The sequence below is a fragment of the Triticum dicoccoides genome, chromosome 5A, assembly GCF_002162155.2.
Source record: "Triticum dicoccoides isolate Atlit2015 ecotype Zavitan chromosome 5A, WEW_v2.0, whole genome shotgun sequence".
Taxonomy (NCBI): domain Eukaryota; kingdom Viridiplantae; phylum Streptophyta; class Magnoliopsida; order Poales; family Poaceae; genus Triticum; species Triticum dicoccoides.
This window is the reverse complement of record NC_041388.1, coordinates 697,700,357-697,722,645: the sequence shown is the minus strand read 5'-3', so window position 1 is coordinate 697,722,645 and position 22,289 is coordinate 697,700,357. Positions and strand designations below refer to the sequence as shown.

At 48.6% G+C, this 22,289-nt stretch overlaps 1 protein-coding gene across 1 annotated transcript in view; it reads left to right on the top strand.

Annotated features, from left to right (window-relative positions):
• Positions 1 to 3,987: 3,987 nt before the first annotated feature.
• The window catches only part of LOC119300495 (flavin-containing monooxygenase FMO GS-OX-like 2), a 20,360-nt gene continuing 2,058 nt past the window's right edge, over positions 3,988 to 22,289 (top strand). Inside the window, exons 1-4 of the mRNA XM_037577436.1 lie at positions 3,988 to 4,211; positions 12,511 to 13,091; positions 21,816 to 21,886; positions 21,982 to 22,143. Of these exons, the coding sequence (XP_037433333.1) occupies positions 3,988 to 4,211; positions 12,511 to 13,091; positions 21,816 to 21,886; positions 21,982 to 22,143 (1,038 nt within the window). The remainder of the gene's footprint in view (positions 4,212 to 12,510; positions 13,092 to 21,815; positions 21,887 to 21,981; positions 22,144 to 22,289) is intronic.

The following is a 22,289-nucleotide window of genomic DNA, read 5'->3' as shown; positions in this document are numbered from 1 at the left end:
GGAGGCCTGCGCTGTGCTCCGCGACCTCCCCTTCGAGGGCGCCCGTATCTCCTTCGTCCGTGAAGAGGAGGCCAATTGGGTGGTGCCCGTGGCTGCCACCCACGCCTTCATCTCTGCCACTCGGTTCCCCCCTGAGCATTTCAACCCAATCGGCATTGCGCGTGCCTTCTCTGGCTTCGGCGACCTTGTCGAGATCGACCACAGGGTGCTCACGGGCGAAGATCTCTCGGCAGTCCGTGTCGTCCTCCTCGTCGAGCACGCTAGGGTCGTCCCTTGTGACCTCTGGCCGCGGGGCGGCTTTTGGGGCTCCCGCGTCGTCACCGTGCGGACGCTCGCGGTCTGGCCTCAGGCAGACTCCTACTACGAAGACGGGACTTACATCCCCTTCTTTGGGCCGTCCCCTCCGCCACCTTTCGCCCATAACGGCCCCCCGCCACCCCTCCATGGCTTTCCCCTGGGGTGGCCAGCGCCCACCCCTCCCTGTCAGTAGCCTCCCCCTAGACGGCAGGGCGGTGGGGGAGGGGGGCACCTACTCGCCTCTCTGCTTCAGCTCCACAGGGCCCCTCCTCTCCCAGCGTCGTGCTCCTCAGCTGGCTTCGCCGACGAACTTGCCTCCCTCGAGTACGGCCGGGCGCCTCCCTCCTCTCCCCGTAGCTCGCCTCGCAGCTCGGTCGTCATCACCGAGTTGGACGACGAGCTGGTCAACGGGCTTGGTGGCGCGGTCGAGTTGGGGGTTCAGGAGCCCCCCGCGGGTTTCGGGTGCGAGGCCAAGCCCGCTATGCATGCGCCATGAAACATGCAGTCGGCTCCCTCCGCCCCACCTCCTCCTCTGCCTGTCCGCTGTAGCCGACGACTCGCCATCAAACACTGAATATATCTCCATGACCGCCAAGGCTATCAAGCAAAGAGCGCTCAAGGACTCTCTTAAGGGGTGCTCTTCCAAGCTTCAGGCCACCGTCACACACCGCAAGATCATCGATGCCGTGCTAAAGCCGCTGGGAATGAACCCTGTGTCCGATCTCCAGGCTGCAGCGGGCATCCCCACCCCTTCGGTGCCCTCGAGTGGTGATGATTAGTGCCCCTCCAAGCTCTTTGTCATGCTGTTCACCTGGGCCCCCCATGATTAGGCGATGTATCCCTTCTTTCTACTTCTTCTCTCTTTTCGTCTTGTATCACCGTTTGTACTCTGTTTCTCTATGTAATCGTGTGCTCCACCTCGTCAATGCTGCCGTCTCGCCTTCCTGTAAGCCTGGTGCCTCGATCAGTGATGGATAGTACAACCTTTTGCTCGCTCTCGCTTCTCTCCTGGAATGTCCAGGGGCTTGGCGACCCCGACAAATGTGTGCTCGTCCGCGGCGCCGTCGACGATGCCAACACGGCTGTTGCTTGCATCCAGGAGACAAAACTCGCGTCCCTCCCTCTCGGCAAAGTCCATTCCTTCCTCCCTACTCGCCTCTCCGCGCTCGAGCACAAGGACGCCGACGGCTCCCATGGTGGTTTGGTCTCGGCTTGGGATCCCTCTGTTCTGTCCCTCGTCTCCCGTTCGGAGGCCCGTTACTCCCTTACCACCAAGTTCTCCTCTATGTCCTCCGACCTTGCCTTCTCGGTCACGAATATTTACGCCCCTTCCGACCACTCTTTCACCCAAGCTTTCATTGATGAGATGTTTGCCATCTCGGCATCCATTTCCAGAGCCTGGCTTGCTCTTGGAGACTTTAATCTTATTCGGTACCCACACGAGAAAAACAACACCAACTTTTGCGCCTCCCTTGCATCTCGCTTTAACGCCCTTGATCAACGCCCTTTCATTCGTAGAGCTCCCCCTCTCCGACCGCTTGTTCACATTGACGAACCGGCGCACGCCGCCAACCCTTGCCCGTCTCGACCGGGCGTTCTTCAACGCTAGCTAGGACGCAGCCCTCCCAAACTCCACTCTTGCCTCCCACCCTCGTGTCACGTCAGACCACTTCTCGTTGCTCGTCACTGCCTCCACGCGCATTCCTGCCTCACAACAGTTCCACTTTGAGAACAAATGGCTCTTGGACCCACTGTTCCTTCCATCTACCTCTCCGGCTTGGGCTCACCCTCCCTTGGTTGTCGACGGGGCTAAGAACATCGCGGCTCGGGTCAAGTCCTTCCGCCGCGCTGCAAAGGTTTGGAAAACAAATCACCGGTATGTCCCTCTCCATGATAATAACTGCAGGTTGTTATTGACCTATTTGACTTTTTTGAGGAGTACCGTGTTCTTTCGGATGCGGAGGCGTGCCTTCGCCGGGATGCCCAGGCCGCGCTGGCCTTCTCTGTTCGCCAACAAGCGGATTTCTGGCGACAGCGGGGCAAGTTCAGAAGGGTGGGAGAGGGCGATGAGAACACTCGCTTTTTCCACGCCCTGGCATCCCAACGCTTTCGGTCCAACAGGATCAAAGCACTGGACATCGGCGGCACGGTCCTCGTCAGCCACACTGCCAAGGCGGAGGCCCTCCACGCTTTCTTCTCCAACCTCCTTGGGAGAACCTCCGACCCCATTTGGCGCTTTGACCTCCAAGCGCTGTACGCCGGTGTCGTCGGCGTTGACGGGCCCAAGCTGATCGCCCCCTTCGAGCCGGCCGAGCTCGAAGCCGCTGTTAGGGGGCTCGACAGGACCAGTGCCCCTGGGCCCGACGGCCTGGGGCCGGCCTTCTACCAGGCGGCTTGGCCGCTCGTCTCGAGCGATGTTCTTCGGCTGATGCGCAGGTTCCATGACTGTTCGGTTGACCTCTCCTGTGTCAACCGTGCTCATATTGTGCTTCTTCCAAAGGGCGAGGGGGTGCTTGCACCCGGCAGGTTCCGGCCCATCTCTCTCCAAAACTGTGATGTCAAGATCCCGTGCAAGGTCCTCACCACCCGGCAGCAACAGCAAATCACGGATGTGGTTGGTATTAACTAGTCTGGGTTTATCCGTGGGCGGAGTATCTGTGAGAACTTTGTGTTCTCTACGGAGATTGTGCAATGCTGCCAAGCCCGCCGAGCTCCCGCCCTTGTTCTGAAGCTGGATTTCGTCAAGGCCTTCGACTCCATCAACTAGTGAAGACTCCGTCGGATTATGGAGGTGCGCGGCTTCCCCCCTCTCTGGTGTGATTGGATGGACTCGATCCTCCAGTCGTCCATGTCTACGGTGATGCTCAATGGTGTGCCGGGGAGGTAGATCAGATGCAAAAAAGGGCTGCGGCGGGGGGACCCCCTGTCCCCGTACCTTTTCTTGCTGGTTGCTGATGTGCTCCAACAAATGATCAAGACCGACGGTGGGATGCATCATCCTTTGGTTGACGATGCGCCGCCTCTAGTCCTTCAGTACGCTGATGACATAATCATTATCATGCGGGCTGAGCTAGGGGCGGTGCGACGTCTAAAAGGCGTACTCGATGACTTTGCGGCCGCGATGGGGCTGGTCATCAACTTCTCCAAGAGCACCGTCGCGCCCGTCCACGTCCCCGACGGCGAGCTTCTGGAGCTCGTTCAGGTCCTGGGGTGTGCTGTGGGATCCTTTCCACAAATCTACCTCGGGCTGCCCCTCTCAAACCGAAAGCTCACCATGGACGACTTCCTCCTGCTCATCGCCAAGGTTGAGCGCTACCTCTCCAGGTGGCGTGCTCAGCTCCTGTCCTTCGGGGGGCGCCTTTTCCTACTTAACGCCGTGCTGGACGCGCTCCCCACATACGCCATGGCCGCGATGGAGGTACCTCCGTCTGTCCTTCGGGCGATCGATGCCCTGCGGCGGTCTTTCCTGTGGACCCGTGCGGACAAAGCATCGGGGGCGCAGTGCCTTGTCGCTTGGGACCGTGTCACACGGACAAAGGAGGAGGGGGGTTGGGGGTGCGCGCCCTCCCGGTCCAGAACCAGTGCCTCCTGCTGAAGCTCCTCCATCGACTTCACTCTTGCCAGGACTCCCCATGGGCGCGTTGGGTTTGGGACGAATTGGGTCACTCTCTCCTAACCCCAGCATCAGCCATGACGCGCCCCGAACCACATTGGTCGTCCCTCTCCAAACTTATGCCTTTGTACCGGGCGCTCACCACTGTCTCCGTTGGAGACGGGTGCACAACGGCGTTCTGGCTCGACTCTTGGCTCCCCGGTGGCGCCCTCTCCATCCAGACGAGCTCTCTCTTCTCCCACGTCACCTCGCCGGATGTCTCAGTTGCCCACGTCGTCCAACATGGGCTCGACGGGGGCTTGTACCGCGTCTAAACCACTCTGGAGCGTGCGAGAGAGGAGTCCTCCCCATCATCTAGGCGCTGGTTCTGCCCGAGGAGGGCGACGCTCGTGCTCTCTGCCCTGGCTGTGCCAAAGGGACCAACCTCTGCTCTGTCGGGGTTTACCAGCTATGCCACTTTGTTGGTGTGGGAGCGCCATTCGCCAACTTCATCTGGATGAGCTACGCCCCCAGCAGGGTCCGCTTCTTCGCCTGGCTCCTGGTCCAGGCTCGGATACATACGAGAGATGTGCTTCTGCGTAAGCACATTGTTGAGGTGGCTGGGGCTGGCTGCCCTATCCGCTCGGCTCCGCTCGAGACGGCCGACCACCTCATCTTCACTTGCCCCTTTGCCCGGCAGTTCTGGGCCTCTGTCGGGGCGACCCCGACAGTCTCCACCGTCAAGCTATTGCACCTTATGTCACCTCCGGGCTTGGTCCCTTGTAACACCCCGGATGTAATTTACCTTATATGTATCCCAACTCTTGCCGTTTCCGGCACTAAGTTATTCTATTTCCTCGTTGTCGGGTTTTTGTCTCCGTGTGTTTTTGTCTTTGTCATGCATCTCATATCATTTCATCATGTGCATTGCATTTGCATACGTGTTCGTCTCATGCATTCGAGCATTTTTCCCGTTGTCCGTTTTGCATTCCGGCGCTCCTATGTCACCCGGTGTCCCTTTCTACCTCTTTTTGTGTGTGGGGGTTAAACGTTTTTGGATTGGACCGAAACTTGTCATGCGGCCTTGGTTTACTACCGGTTAACCGAGGGACCGAAAAGGCCTCGTGTGTGTTGCAGCCCAACACCCATCCAAACTGGCCCACGTCACCTAGAGCGTTCGATCACGATCGCGTGGCCGAAAACCGCACTCCATTTGGAGTTTCCTAGCTCCCTCTACCCCTATATAAAGACCTTCCCCCAAAATTTCGGGTCAAAACACCCCCAACGCTAGTCCCCTTCGTCCTCAGCGCACCGGACATTGTCCGCCGGTGCCGGACACACCGCCGCCGCGCCAATCCGCTCGTGCCACATCGCCTGGGGCGAGCCCCACATCGCCGCGCCCGCCGAAGCCCGTGGCCGGCCCGCCCGCGCCGTGCACGGGCTAGAGGCGCCCGCCCGCGCCGCCTTCATCCCCTACCTCGCGCGCCGCCCAGTCATCGGCTGCCTCCGCCGCGACGCGCCTCGTCGCGAAGCCGACCCCGCTGCCGCAGCGCTCGCCAGCGCCCGCTCCGGCAGCCGCCGCAGCCCTCCTCCGCCGCCCCGCGCCTAGCTCCGGCCGGATCCGGTGAGGTCCGGCCCGGGGGCATCTTCCCCGAGCCTTCAACGCGATCTCCGGTGACTCTCCGGCCTTCTACAGTGCTCGCCGGCGACAAACCTCGATCCACGCAAACCCTAGATCCGGATCGGTTGACTTTTTGCCCCTCTCTCAGTATTTTTTTACATTTTTCCGCATGCCATAACTCTGTCATCGTAGCTCTGATTCATGCGTGCAGCATATCAAAATGTTCGACTCGATGAGTAAATCATTTCATCTCATTGCATCATTTCTATTTGAGCTCATCTTGATGCCCGAAATGCTGTTGTAAGAGGCCTATTTGAGGAATATGTCAGATCTGTTTCAGCAAATGGCCTTTTGTCATTTTTGCCATGATTAATGTGTGCATGTTATGATCCTGAGCTCTACATGTGTTTTGTAGAATGCCATGCCATCTTTACAGGGGTGTATGCCATGTATTTTTTTGATATTTGTGGTGACTAGAACAAGCATGCAAAGTAGCGTAATCGTTGATGCTGATTTCAGGGACTTAGTTTTTCACTAAGTTCTTGTTCTGTTTTTGTTTTTATGCCATATGTTCATGTTGTTTCCTAGTGATCCGTGCCTATTTTGAGGATGATCAGTAAGGATGTTTTGTTAATATTGTGGTTCTCTATCCATCCATGCCTTTGTTTTTATTTATGGAGCACCCTAGCTTGAGTGCATCGAGCTCTACTTTTGCTATAAAATGATCCTGGCAGATTGTTGACATGTTTAGCGATTTTGCCGAGGATGTTGCTATTGATCCGTGCATGCTATGAGGTTGTTCTTGCCATGTCTAGCTTCTATGCCATGTCTTCTTGATGGGTGTATTCTTAGTTTGTCATGCCATGCTCTGTAGTGAGTGCATCGAGCTCGTAAACATGCCTACTTGTTAATTTGTTTTGCATGCTCCAGTTTTTCACTAAGTCTGAATCTGTTTATATTTTTTGCTATGTTCACATGCTTGCAATTGTATTTTCCGATCCCTTTTGGCTCAAGGTCACTAAGGGACTTTTGTTAAGTGCTTTGAGTAGCTTCATGCCATGCCTTGCTTTGCCATGTTAAGTTCCTTTAGCATATAGCTTTCATGCTCTAAAGATTGCTTCCTGATGATAAATTCCTGATTTGTTGTTATTTCACTAAGTCTGAAACCTGTTATCATTTGCATTTTTGCCATGCTTGTTTGAACCTGTTAATGGATGAATTAGCCATAGCTCAGTGCCCATCTTTTGTCAAGCATCATGAGTGTATCCCTTTCATGTATTTTGTTGTCATGTTTGAGTGCTGTAGCATGTTGTTCTTGTTGCATTTAGATGGCTACTTGCTGATTATCGCAGACCGGTGCCATATTTGTTTTGCTTGCCATTTCCAAACCGTGCATCCGATTCCGGTGATCTTTATATCGATTTCAACCGAAATCAACTCCCCTTTCCAGTGGCACTCTTGGAATTCCAAGTTGATGCCAGGTTCAATCATTCATTTGCAAATCATGCATATGCATCACATATCGCATCCCGCATATCATACCTTATTTGCATCATGTTGCTTGAGCATTGCACGTGGTTGATTGCGTTCCTTTTGCTTGTTGTTCTTGCTTGGGTAGAGCTGGGAGACGAGTTCGTGAACGAGGAGCCCATTCAGTTCGCTTACGAGGATCAAGGCAACTCTGAGTACTTTGCAGGCAAGATGACCATACCCTCGAAATCACTTCTATCTTTGCTTGCTAGATGCTCGCTCTTTTGCTATGCCTATGCTACGATACCTACCACTTGCTTATCATGCCTCCCAAATTGCCATGTCAAACCTCTAACCCACCATGTCCTAGCAAACCGTTGTTTGGCTATGTTATCGCTTTGCTCAGCCCCTCTTATAGCGTTGCTAGTTGCAGGTGAAGATTGGAGATCGTTCCTTGTTGGGACATTGTTTATTATTGGGATATCACAATATTATCTTGTTTATCTTAATGCACCTATATACTTGGTAAAGGGTGGAAGGCTCGGCCTTATGCCTGGTGTTTTGTTCCACTCTTGCCGCCCTAGTTTCCGTCATATCGGTGTTATGTTTCCGGATTTTGCGTTCCTTACATGGTTGGGTTATAATGGGAACCCCTTGACAGTTCGCCTTGAATAAAACTCTTCCAGCAATGCCCAATATTGGTTTTACCATTCGCCACCTAGACTTTTTCCCTTGGGTTTCACGGACTCAAGGGTCATCTTTATTTTAACCCCCCCCCCACCCCAGGCCAGTGCTTCTCTAAGTGTTGGTCCAACTGAGCAATGTCCGGGGCTACCAGGGGCAACTCTGGGCTGGCCTACCCGACGTCTTGCTCATCCGGTGTGCCCTGAGGACGAGATATGTGCAGCTCCTATCGGGATTTGTCGGCACATCTGGGTGGTGTTGCTGGTTTAGTTTTACCATTGTCGAGGATGTCTTGTAACCGGGATGCCGAGCCTGATCGGAATGTCTTGGGAGAAGGAATATCCTTCGCTGACCGTGAGAGCTTGTGATGGGCTAAGTTGGGACTCCCCTGCAGGGATTTGAACTTTCGAAAGTTGTGCCCGCGGTTATGGGCAGATGGGAATTTGTTAATGTCCAGTTGTAGATAACCTGAAACTTAACTTAATTAAAATGCACCAACGACGTGTGTAACCGTGATGGTCTCTTCTCGGGGGAGTCCGGGAAGTGAACACGGTGTTGGAGTAATGTTTGGCGTAGGTTGTTCTAGAATCACTTCTTGATCATAGTTGTTCGACCGTGCTTTTGCCTTCTCTTCTCGCTCTCTTCTGCGAATATGTTAGCCACCATATATGCTAGTCGCTTGCTGCAGATCCACCTCATACCTTTGCCTTACCTATAAGCTTAAATAGTCTTGATCGCGGGGGTGCAAGATTGCTGAGTCCCCATGACTCACAGATTCCTTCCTAAACCAGCTGCAGGGACCGATGATACCGTTCCAGATGATATGACCGAGCTCAAGTGGGAGTTCGGCGAAGACTCTCGCCGTTACTACGTGTCTTTCCCAGATGATCAGTAGTGGTGCCCAGTTGGGGCGATCAGGGACTTTGTCGCTTTTGGGGGTTGATCTTTTTTTGGTACCGTAGTAGGACCCTGAGTGTATTGGATGAATGTAATGACTTATTTATGTATTTGTGTGACGTGGCGAGTGTAAGCCAACTATGTACCTTTCCCCTTTATTTATTTACATGGGTTGTTGTGAAGATTACCTTACTTGCGACATTGCTTTCAATGCGGTTATGCCTCTAAGTCGTGCTTCGACACATAGGAGATATAGCCGCATCGAGGGCGTTACATCCCTCCTCGGACGGGGCCAGCTTTCTTGCTCCTTTGCTGCTGGCAACTATGGAAGCACCGCAACCCCGTGGTCTTCCAGAACATGCCACCCTCGCTCCCCCGGCTATTGCAGCTTTGCAGAGAGGATGTCGTGTTGTGGCGTGTCCGCCTCCCTGCGGCCCTCAAGGACGCTGCCGATGTGTGGATTCAGTGCCTGACCACCTAGTGTTACATCCCCCCCCACTCCTCTGTCTCCTTCCCTGCTTGTAAAAATGTAATGTTGACTTGTTTACTCGGGCGGTCCGGCCCAGATATATGAAAATTCAGGTGGGGAAATCCCCCCCCCCCGGGGTGAATTTAAAAATAAAAAATCCTTAACCAGTAAATGTAATTCAACATCAAGTTGAAAGACACCTCACTGGATGCTCATCATCCAAAGGCCAACATAAATGTGCACAAATGTTTAGTGCCGGGACATCGAAATACCTTGACTCCATTTATTGTAGGAAATCACAAGGAGTTAAAGGAAGGAATATATTATCCACAAACTTCAATCATTCCATTAGAATCATATAAACTAAAGACTTCATTTGTCGACATATATTTTTCTCAAATTGCTAAAGCCTTTTGGGCCCTGAACCAAAATCCATGGTAGAGTGCCTCTTGCACTCATATTGGTTCACACAAAAGGAAGCAAGTAATGAAGAATAGTACTCACTCTGCAAACAAGTAGTACTTACCGCAGTAATACCTACTTCTCATAAGTATCTTCTGTATGGAACAATGTTGGGGATATCACTTATCGGGAACTTATCGGTCGACCTACGATAAGGGGTAAATCAGCCAGTTTATCAGCATATAGGCCGATTTATCGCCATGTCGGTTGATTTATCGTCCAATTTATCTTATCGGTCAGACCACGATAAGCGATAAATCGGCCAATTTATCGGAATATCGGAAGATATCTTGAACAGTGGTATGGAATACTAAAAACTTCTCATTCATAGACTAAGTCAATGAGGTGGTGAGAAAGTGAGGCTTGTAGCAAAACGGTTTATGCAGAGACCCGACATCAATTATGATGTAACATACCCTCTTGATATGAGTGGAATTATGTTTTGATACTAAATATCATTGGTAATAAAATAATAATAATATCTATGCAGTATCCAGTGAATACATACTCATATGGATCACTCATTTTGGAAATCTCTATTGAAGTCCCTGAAGGGCTTATACTTCCAAATCCAAAGGTAAATCGCAACAAGTTTTGTGTAAAACTTCATAAGTCACTCTATGACTTGAAATAGTCGGAATTATATGGTACTGCTGACTAAATGGGTTCATTCTTCAAAAGGATTACTCGAATAATGATGATTGTTTATGTGTTTTAATAAAGAAAATAAAATTTTGATTTCCTTACATCACTTCAGTGTATTTCGATGATTTCGTCATCAATGTCTCTAAAAGACCTAAAAATACATAAAATCATCTCTGGACAGAAAATTTGGATTCAACCAAATTTAGCTTAAGCTTACAACTTGAGCATTCTCTCAAGAATACATATTAGTCTACATATATCCAAAACATATACGAGAAGTTCAATTTGGATATATCATACCAATAAAAGAGATCTAATATGGTCATACTACCCCTGATAGGGTACAAATCCATTTGTAAATAGGGGTGATAATGAAGTGACATCAGGACCTGATGTTCTATATCTCACTAATGTCAAAGCACTCATATAATTTGCAAACTACGTCAGGCCTGACACTATATTTGCTATCTTTGTTCAGCGTGCAACCCCCAACAAAAAGTATATGGCTGATATAAGAAATATTAGCTTAGATCTCAAGCTCACAATAAATCTTGGATATTTCCACCAGGAAATACAAGATATGACCATGATATGATATAATGATATTGGATCTTTCTTTTATCCCAACAATGCCATATCAATGACTGAATTTGCTAGAATAGACTGCATATGGAAGTCATCTAAATGGGCTTTAATGAGGCAATATCTTCTCAAAGATCATAATGATTTTCCCTATTTCCAAAATATGCATGACCGACATAATTGCTTTATCTAAAAGCATTGCAAAATATGCATGGCTTAGCAAAATGATTAACCACACTCAAAATCACGTGGTTGAGATTCATCAGAATCACATAACTTGATTTATAAAGACGCTACCACTTGTGTTACTCAATACCTGCACATTATATGAAGAGCAATATCATACAACACATTGCTCAAAAATTACTTATCCTCACAAATTATAGAAAGTAAGGAAACAATATCAAACAAAATACTGTGAAAATCCAACAGATTATTCACAATGTCATGATCATGTCAATGGAATTGGTAAGAGACATCTTCTGGATTTCCAAAGTTCAGGAGGAGTAATCTCCCAAACTATAACATGTTTACAATCATTAGATTGCATATATTGTACTCCTTTCCCCCTCATGAGGTTTTTCCCTAATGGTTTCTCATGAAAGGTTTTTAATGAGACAATATGAACACAAGTGCCTGTATATGTCATATCATTTTCTCCTTATATTTTTCCCACTGAGTTTTAAAGGAGTTTTCAATGGCATATCAGATCGCACTCTTTTCCCTTGTGAGTTTTCTCTCAAAGTTTCTCATAATGGTTTTTAATGAGGCAATATCTTCTCAAAGATCATATGTCATACTTTATATTTTCCCTATTAAGTTTTTTTAAAGAAAGTACTCACGACATATTAATTGTTCTCCAAACTCACTGATGAGTTTTCTCCTTCTTCAAAGGTTTTTCTCATATGAGTTATCAAGAGACAATAATCATTATATGTTGTATCATTTCTCCTTATTATTTTTCCTGCTAGGTTTAAAGAAGCTTTAGCAACATATCTGCACTATTCTCCTCATATTTTTCCCACATGATTTTTGAAGGAGACATTCAAGATTATTCAAAGAATTTGTCAAGATGATGGATATACCAAAGAAGAGGCGTTCTAAAGGGGGGTGTTCAGAATAGAATATTTGCTTATTAATTAAGCTAATTAGGATTAAGTTAATTGTTAGATATGTTGCTTGGTTCTCAAGCAATCATGTACTTCCTTGGCTCTCAAGGCAACTATGTAATTCCTTGGCTCTTAAGTAACTATGTGTTTACTTGACCGCCAAACATCATGTGTACTTCCGTCTGGGTATGAATACCTCATTTCTATCATCAATAAAGACGAATGGATCATCTTTATTCAACTCTCTTGTTTTTTACTTTCTACTTCAAACATCGGTGACCCGCAAACCCGAAATGAAAGAAAAGTCCAACAAAGCAAAAGGAACCTGACACAAACAACCCGGTACGCGAGACCGAGGAGCCTCGAACTACTGAGATTCGTGCTGATCAGACGGCTACAAAAAAACGACCAGAGGTATAATAAAAAACAAATGTGTGAAAATCATGAAAAGTGCAGAATTAAAAGCCTAGAACAGGAACCTCAAAGAAAAAAAAAAAACCTAGAACAGCCACGTGCGAGAATAACAAACCAGCACGTGACGGCAGTTCTTCAGCCAAAATTGCTTTTCGTCATCAATCAATCAAAAAGGAAAGAAAAGAAGGCGGCTGTGAAGACAGCAGAACGCGACTTTTCCTCGTCCTGCGACTGCGATGCCAGCCGAAAGAAGCTGAAGATCGAGCAGAGCACGCCACCGACTTCCCCCCTCCTCCGACAAACCATCACGCTCCCGCGTCGCCGTGATCGGCGCGGGGGCGGCGGGCCTGGCGGCGGCGCGCGAGCTGCGGCGCGAGGGCCACGCGCCCGTCGTCTTCGAGCGCGCCGCGGCCGTGGGCGGCACCTGGCGCTACGAGGACTCGAACGCCGCCGACCCGGCCGACCCGCTCGGCGCCGGCGGCGCGCACTCGAGCCTCTACGCGTCCCTCCGCACCAACCTCCCCCGCGAGTCCATGGGCTTCCTCGACTTCCCCTTCGTCGCGGACCGCTCCTCCGCCGACCCGCGCAGGTTCCCCGGGCACCCGGAGGTGCTCCGGTACCTCGAGGAGTTCGCGCGGCGGTTCGACCTCCTCGGGCTCGTCCGGTTCGAGACGGAGGTCGTCAGCGTCCGGCGCAGCAGGGACGATGGCGCGGGCGCGGCGGGCTGGAGGGTCTCGTACCGCTCGAGGAGGCCCGACGGCGCCGAGGGCGAGCTGGAGGAGGACGTGTTCGACGCCGTGGTCGTCTGCAACGGCCACTTCACCGAGCCGCGCGTCGCCGCCATCGCCGGTAATTAGCTCCGCCCGATCTATTCTATCCCTCGCTGCTGATCGTAGTACGTAGTACTTCCGATCGATCCGATTATCCCGTCCGACGACAGCAGTGTCAACCTGCAGGACTACCTCATAACCAGTAAACTTTGGCTAATTCTTTCAAGCCAATCAGCGCTACTACTGTCTCGGCTTCCTCCACTGTTGAGCAACGATCAATGCTTTGGCATACAGACTGACCTCGATGATCCCTGGCTACCGCACCAATCCATATCTGTCACCAGATTCAGAGAAGGAGGCGGCGTCAGATTTCAGCTTTCACAACCCCTGGTTCCGGAGCAGACCAATGGTTAGTGTCAAGCCAATCAATCTGGAAGTGTGCAAGGACCAAGAGTTTTTTCTTTTTGCAGTATCAGTGTTCTGCGATGCTTCATTTAGATGCTCATCAAACCTGTTTAAGAACACCACAGATCCTGACACGGTATCTTTTCCGTCCCTATGCAGTATGCACCACGTTGTTTCTTAGGTGCCAAGCTTGCCAGAGTAGCAACAGAGTTCTATTTCTGTTAGTTTTAGATTGTGGATCCCGCAACATCTGAAGCCAATCCTCATGTTCTCCTTGACAATTCTTCTCCTGAAAGCATTCTGTTTTTTGTGGCAAGGGATTGTGTGGCAACACGCCAGCCAAAGATTTTGATTTTCTTAGGAATTCTAGCTTTCCAGATCAGCTCCCAAATCCCCCTCAAAAAACAAAAATCAGCTCCCAAATGTTCCTATCACCCGCATCCCTAGAAGAGCTACAGAGAGCAGCTGTAGCATTGTTTTTTTTTATCTCATATGCCAATTTATATGCACTTCGACAGTGAAGACTCGGGGCTTTTCATAGTGCCATGCTACACGGTCCTCTACCATATTTGAGGGAATTCTCATTTTGCAGATCTCTTCCCACTAGTAGAAAACAGGGCTTTGGTCATGGGACAATATTCATATTAGTTCCGGTTCAGTCATGAACCGGGACTAATATGAGCATTGGTCCCGGTTCGTGCGGCTAAGGCTTTAGTCCCGGTTCACCTGAGCCCTTTAGTCCCGGTTTGAGACACGAACCGAGACTAAAGAGTGCGATGCCCTTTAGTCCCGGTTTGTGTCTCAAACCGGGACTAAAGATTAGACCTTTAGTCCCGGTTTGAGACACGAACCAGGACTAAAGGGTGTGATGCCCTTTAGTCCCGGTTTGTGTCTCAAACCGGGACTAAAGATTAGACCTTTAGTCCCGGTTTGAGACACGAACCAGGACTAAAGGGTGTGATGCCCTTTAGTCCCGGTTTGTGTCTCAAACCGGGACTAAAGATCCCATTTTCAAACTCTACCCCCCGCCCCCCCCTGTGGATCGCCTTTTTTGTTTTGAAAAAATCAAAAGAAAATGATAAAAACTTCAAAAAATAAAATCCTTCGAGAGGTAGTTATATTACTACATCTATTAGTTAGGAAAATTTAAAAACTTAAATTTGGACATGTTTTGCAAAAAATGTAGGGAAAATGTAAAACGGCTATAACTTTTGCATACGATGTCGGAAAAAAACGTATAATATATCAAAATGTTCGGAACGAAAATCCGCATCTAATGGAGACCGCCTACGGCATGTTTGCCAATTTTTAGAATCCTCAAATTCTAAAAGGGAAAAAAGTTATGCTCAAATTTCAGCTTTTTTTGAAATTTTGTTAAATCTGGTCAAACTATGGTCAAACTACTTATTCAAGAAGTATTAGTGTTACTAAATAATTATTCAAGAATATTAGTGTTACTAAATAATTATTTCAGTTTTTTTGAATTTTGGTCAACTATGGTCAAACTGTGGTCAAACTATGGTCAAACTGTGGTCAAACTACTTATTCAAGAAATATTAGTGTTACTAAATAATTATTGATTTTTAGAACAATAGTTTCAAACTCAAACAGTGAAATGTGTGACTTCATGCTCAAGCTAAATTCCTGAGGGTTAATAGGATTGACATCTTACTATTGTCAGGAAAACAACAAGTGCAGACTTGGAAACGAGAGAGAATAGAATCCGGAAGTTAAGCGTGCTCAGGCTGGAGTAGTGAGAGGATGGGTGACCGTTCGGGAAGTTAGATGATTTGGAATGATGAGGGGTGATTAGAGATTAAAGGTTAAATTGAGCAGTGATGAGGGGTGATTAGAGATTAGAGGTTAAAATAATTTAGAAATTTGAAATTCAAAAAAAATTCATAAAATTTCCTTTAGTACCGGTTGGTGTTACCAACCGGGACTAAAGGTGGACCTCCAGGCATCGGCCACGTGGAGGGCCTTTAGTCCCGGTTCCAGTTAGAACCGGGACTAAAGGGGGAGGCTTTAGTACCGACCCTTTATTCCCGGTTCCAGAACCGGGACTAAAGGCCCCTTATGAACCGGGACTAAATGCCCTTTTTCTACTAGTGTCCGCATCAAAGGGTTGGAAATTTTGGTTGATGAACTTTGTGTTCCATGTGAGAGAACGTCGTACCCTGTCTAGGGCGACAACTTCGTGTTATATAGGGTCGGGGCGCAACTCCCGCATAGCTTACAGAGGTTGATTACATTGTTGGGATCCTGACTTGAGATCCAAAGGATATACTAGAGAGATACGGATAGTTACAATAGATAAGAGAGAATCACAACTACCCTAGTCTATAACTTCGGTTTGAGGTGGACTCCTGGTCGAACCCATACGTCAACTCTGTCGTGGTAGATACGTTGCTTAACACCCTCCTTTAATCACAACTGTGTTAAGTTGATATTACGTTTGAACTCTTCAAAGTTTCTTGTGGGCAATGCTTTTGTAAAGCCATCTGCAACTTGGTCTCGTGAATGAACAAGCCGAATTTCCAATTGTCTGTTGGCAACTCTTTCTCTGACAAAGTGGAAATATATCTCAATGTGTTTTGCTCTTGCATGGAACACTGGATTAGCAGATAAATAAGTGGCACCCAAGTTGTCACACCATAAACATGGAATTCTGGTATGCTTCACATAAAGTTCTCTTAACATGGACTGAACCCAGATAATTTCTGCTGTAGCATTTGCTAATGCTTCATCCTCTGCTTCCGTGCTTGACCTGGATATCGTAGCCTGTTTCTTAGCACATCATGAGTCAGAGAATGCACTAACAAGATTGGATGATAACTTGTTGAAAGTAAGACCAAGGTTCACAGTATGTTTTACATATCTCACAATGTGTTTGGCAGCAGTCCAGTGAACTGTGGTGGGTGCATGAAGAAACTGGCAGACCTTGTTGACAGCAAAAGATATATAGGTCTTGTCAAGGTTAAGTACTAAAGATCCCCTACCAAACTCCTGTATCTAGTATTGTCTTCTTGATTAAAGAGAACTCCCTCTTCAAGTGATAATTTTTCTGTGCTTGAGAGAGGAGTCAACGAAGGTTTGCATCCTTGTAAACCAACTCTTCTTACCAGATCAGTAGCATATTTTTCTTGAGATAGGTGGAGGCCATCTTCATGTTTCTTTAACTCAATACCTAGAAAGAAATGCAAGTCTCCCAAGTCCTTGAGAGCAAATTCAGCACTTAGATCTTTTAACAGCCCTGCCACAGCTTCATCTAATGAACTTGTGACAATGATATCATCTACATCAATCAACACAAACATTGATGTATTTGACTTATTGTAAATAAACAGAGATGTATCAGACTTGGAGGGAGTAAAGCCATGTGCTTGCAATTTCTGACTCAGACGTGACTACCATGCTCTGGGAGCCTGCTTCAGTCCATATAAGGCTTTATCAAGCTTGCACACATGAAAAGGCTTACTCTTGTTTTGAAACCCAGGAGGTTGTTTCATGTATACTTCCTCTTCCAGAATGCCATGGAGGAACGCATTCTGTACATCTAGTTGTCTAAGGCTCCATCCCCTGGACACAACAATAGACAGAAGAAGACTGATAGTGGCAGCTTTTACAACGGGACTAAATGTGTCCTCATAGTCAATACCATACCGTTGTTTGAAGCCTTTTGCAACCAATCTGGCCTTGTAGTGATCTATAGTTCCATCAGACTTTCTCTTTATTTTGTAAACCCACTTGCAATCAATTAAATTTTTACCTTGCCATGGGGAACTAAATGTCATGGTCTGTTTTTCTGAAGTACCATGTATTCTTCTTCCATGGCCTTTTTCCACCGGACATCACCAAGCGCTTCATCAAGAGTGTCTGTTTCACCTGTGGACCAAGTTAAACCAAATTTGGTTATCTATTTATAATTAACAGGTTGAATTACCCCCCTTTGTAGCCTTGTACGCGGAGGAGCGGGAGAGGCCACACTGTTGCCCTCCGCAGAAGATCCAGCCTCTCATCATGGCGATCCCGAGGCAGACAGGGCTGGTGCTCCTGATGTGGTATCTCCTGTAGCGACGGGATTTTTTGTGGCGTCTGCGGTTGGTGTGGACGTATTTGTTGGAGCAGAAGATCCCGCAGCGCGCATGTGATCCGTGTCAGGCCCATCATGGCGCAATGATTGCGTGGGCCTGGGCGAATCCACCTCTGATCACGCGCCCGTGGTAGGTCTGGTGGGATCAGCACCGGATCCCGTGCCTGCATCAAATTCTGCGCCTGGAGGCCCACCTGGCTGGCGGCGCACGTAGTGGCGGGGTCTGCCCGCTGGCCAGCGAGACGAGGGCTGGCACGTGTCGTCGGGTGATCGGCGTGGAGTGGAGGCCGTGGCTGGCCCAGTTGGAGAGGCCCGCGTGGCGGCGATTGGCTAGCTGCTGCCGCACCGCACAGGGGACGCGGGATCCGATGCGCTGACGCCCTGCCGCAGCGCGGATCCCGTGGAGGATTCGCTAGCGCGCTGCTGAGGCATCGATCCCGAGCCGAATTTGTCTCCCGTCGAGTGACACAACAAATATCGCTCATTTGGAGCGTGTTGTGCACCCTTTTGAGTGTTTTCTTCACCATTTTCTTCAGAGTTGGCATCTGCATCAGCACAAGACTCAAGAGCACGGTTATGAGGATTAGTCAATAGTTGATCATCACAATCATTTCCCCCTTGATCAACGCCGGTGAAACTAGATGGTAGAAGAAGTATTTCCTGATGTAGGAGAGCACCGACATTGGGGGTGAAGATTGGCGAAAGGAAATTTTGTTTCATCAAACACGACATCTCGAGAGATTAAACGCGACCCGTGGAAATGTAAGGCACTTGACGCCTTTGTGTTTGAGCACTATAGCCAATGAATGCACACAGTCTGGATCTAAGCGTGAGTTTACGATCATTGTAGGGACAAGGATTAGGCCAACAGGCGCACCCAAACACGCGAAGAGACGTGGTAGTCTGGTTTGGTGTGAAATAGCCTTTCCATGGGAGTTTCATTGTTAATTACACGACTAGGTAGCATATTGATAATGTGGACAGCGGTGAAGAAAGCCTCGTCCCAAAATTTGAGGGGCATGAAGGCGCCGGCTAGAAGGGAAAACCCAACATCGACAATGTGTCGATGCATGCGCTCGGCTGACCCATTTTGTTGATGGGCATGAGGACATGAAACATGATGGGATATGCCAAGTTTTTGGAAGAATGAGTTTAGTTTCTCATACTCCCCTCCCCGATCAGATTGGAGAGCAAGGATTTTACTATCAAATTTTCTTTCAAAGAGAGCTTGAAAATTGAGAAAAACTTGGCAAACATCCGAACGTTTCTTAAGGAGATAGATCCATGTGAACTTGATATAGTCGTAAATGAAACTCACATAATATGTATGTCTACCAACAGAAGAGGGAGCAGGCCCCCATACATCAGAAAAAATAACTTGCAAATGTTTGGTAGAAATACTAGTACAAATTGGATAAGGCAATTTGTGGCTCTTGGCCCTTTGACACGAATCACAAACTGTTTCAACATCACGATCCCCAACAACACGAATCACAAAACACTCAACTAAAGAGAAATCTGCATGGCCTAATCGATTGTGCCACCGTGTTGAAGACACTTTGGTGGCACTAAGAACTTGTTTATCGAATCTTCTAATCTCCGGGATCAACGGGTAAAGCCCAAGAATGCATCTACATCGATATAGCACCCTCCTCGTTGCTTGATCCTTGATCAAAAAGAAGAAGGGGTGAAATTCAAGAAAGACGTGATTACCAATGGCAATGCGGTGGACAGAAAGAAGATTTTTGTTGGCACTAGGAACATGCAAGATTCTTTTTAGATGGATTTTCCTATGAGGGGTTTTAATTATTGAGTGACCAATATGACCAATCTTCATACCTTCTCCACTAGCGGTGTGGATGTGGTCTTCGCCGCGGTATTTTTCCCGCATGGTCACCTTCTCCAGCTCACCGGTGATGTGGTTGGTAGCACCGCTGTCGACGTACCAATTTGTATCGACGCCATAGGAAGCTTCGGCAGCCTCGACCACCTTTTCATCTTGAGATGAGTTTTCATCTTCATCAAACCGGTACCAACAGTCCTTGGCAGAGTGGCCCAGCTTACCGCAGATTTGGCAGCGGACAGCATCAGGGTGAGATTTGTTGGTGGAGCCGTTCGATCGCCGACCGCCCTTGGTGTTGGAGTAGGAGGGGCGGCCGCCGCCGCGTGCGTTGTTGTTGCCGCTGGTGTTGCCCCCGCCAGGGGCCCTGCTCTTCCCGCGAGGAGGGCCGCGAGAGCGGGAACCACTACCACGCCCGCGGGTGGCGACGTTTGTCGATGACTTGAAGCCACCACCGGTCCCAGCCCCTTGGAAGAGGGCCACTCCTTGATCGAAGTTGCTTATCTGAGCGAACAGTTCGTCAAGAGTGACTGGGATGACACGAGCATCCAGGGCAGAGACCAGCGGCTGGTATTCCATGTCCAGGGCGTTGATGAGGTAGGAGATGAGCTCGTCGTCGTCTAGGGGTTTACCGGCCGCCACGAGCTCGTCAGCGAGAGATCGCATGTGCGCGAAGAAGGTGGCCACAGACCGTGTGCCCTTCTACACGTTGGTGAGCGCTGCCCGGATGTTGTTGACGCGGGACAGCGAGGTCGACGAGAACATCTTTGCCAGCGCCGAGCAGAGCTCGTGTGCATGGACGATTGAGGTGACCTGCACGAGCACTTCCTTCGAGAGGTTATTCAGGAGATTTCCCAGTACCTGCTGATCCTCTCGGATCCACATGTGGTGAAGAGGATTGGGGATGGACTCCTCCTTGCCATCCTTGTCCTTGGTGACGACGACTTTGGCCGGCTCGGGTACGCTCCCATCAACATACCCGAAGAAACCAGCACCTCGGAGCTGCGGCGTGATCTGGGTGCGCCAGAGGATGTAGTTGGTGTGGGTGAGGCGCTCGGTGATCTGGCCGGAGAGGGTTGAGTTGGAGGAGCCGGAGGAGGCCATGGTGGGAGGTTTCTGGCAATGGAGAAAATAGATGAGATGGAAGAGGTAGGCTCTGATTACAATGTGAGAGAACGTCGTACCCTGCCTAGGGCGACGGCTTCGTGTTATATAGGGTCGGGGTGCAACTCCCGCATAGCGTACAGAGGTTGATTACATCGTTGGGATCCTGACTTGAGATCCAAGGGATAGACTAGAGAGATAGAGATAGTTACAATAGATAAGAGAGAATCACAACTACCCTAGTCTATAGCTTTGGTTTGAGGTGGACTCCTGGTCGAACCCATACGTCAACTCTGTCGTGGTAGATACGTTGCTTAACATTCCATTCACTTGTATCTAGATCAAAATTAGTTGATTAACCCACCGAAGCCTCGATCTCCTTATAAATTCCGCAGTTCTGCGCCCCTCTTTTCTAGGTATCCATTGGTCCCTCTGAATCTGAAAGCTTCTTCCATTTCCCACTCACCAAATCATACCCCTTTTTAAGAGCTCAAGGCCAAATTTGATGCCTCTCTAGGCTTGCGATGCGTCAGAAGGTTTCAATGTGGGTAGTATTTGGACTTTAGCACTCTAGCTCAGAGGCTATTGGGTTTCTGGCTAAGTCTCCAACCTTGCCTAGCCAGCAAGGCTTGGTTGAATAAATGCATGCCACGGAAACCTATACCACCATCCCTTTTAAGTTTGGTCATGCAATGAACCTTGCACTTATGATGTTCTCATACTTCTTACAAAAGCCTATGTTCAACTTGAACACTCCCATGACATATGTTGGCAATGCTTGGACGACAGCTTTAATGTTGACTTTTTTTGCCGCCTGAGACATGATCCTCTCATTCCAATCATTGCACCTCTTCCCAAATCTGTCCATGATTGGTTGGAACTTGTCATTCTTCATTATTCCTTCAGACGTGGGCAGGCTCGAATATTTACTTTCAAATGAGAAGGATTCCATGCCCAAGATTATCTTAATCTCTTCTTTGACTCGTGATGGGCAAGCTTCAGTAAAAAAAAGAGCATTTACTTGGACTGAGGAGCTTCCAGGTACATTTTTGAAATAAGTTCAGTACATCATTGATTCTCGTGGCATGCACAACTGAGGCCTTGAAGAAGAGTAAGCTACCATCCACAAAGACGAGATTTGATATTCCTGGGCTCCCTCGAGCAATCTTTAAGGGGAGAAGAGATTCGTTGTAACCTCATTGTTAAGCAAGCTAGCCAGCTCATCAGCCACGAACAAGAAAAGGTAAGGACTCGATGGGTCACCTTGTCTTAAGCCCCTCGAGGGGGCAAAAGCTTCCAACAATTTACCGTTGCATCTCACCGGTCGATCCGATTTGCCGACGTACAATTTCGTAGTGTAGGTATCCATTGCTGGCCCGGGAAACAGATGCACAGCCACAACTACCGTGTGCCTGATCGATTTCGCGGTCAGGTGCGTCGTACAGAATGCATACTATTGTTCATTGTTATTATTTGATCGTGATTAATGTGCTAACAATTAGTTACTATTGTACTATTGGTGTCTAGGTTGTAATGGTGATAGGGTACCAGCCGAGCGGCATGGACATCTCCAGGGACATCGCCGGTGTGGCCAAAGAGGTCCACGTCGCCATGAAATCGGAACCTCCTTATCAAATGGACACTACTACTGCCACTGGCCATGCCAACCTGTGGCTCCATTCCTGCACGGTACCCACCATATATTATATACTATACTACACACTTGTTTAAAAAGAAATTAATATACCTAGATGATACCCCATATAATATACACATATATATTTCGGTAAGATTTTGATTTATAGAACATGAAAAATTGATATTATTATGAGGCT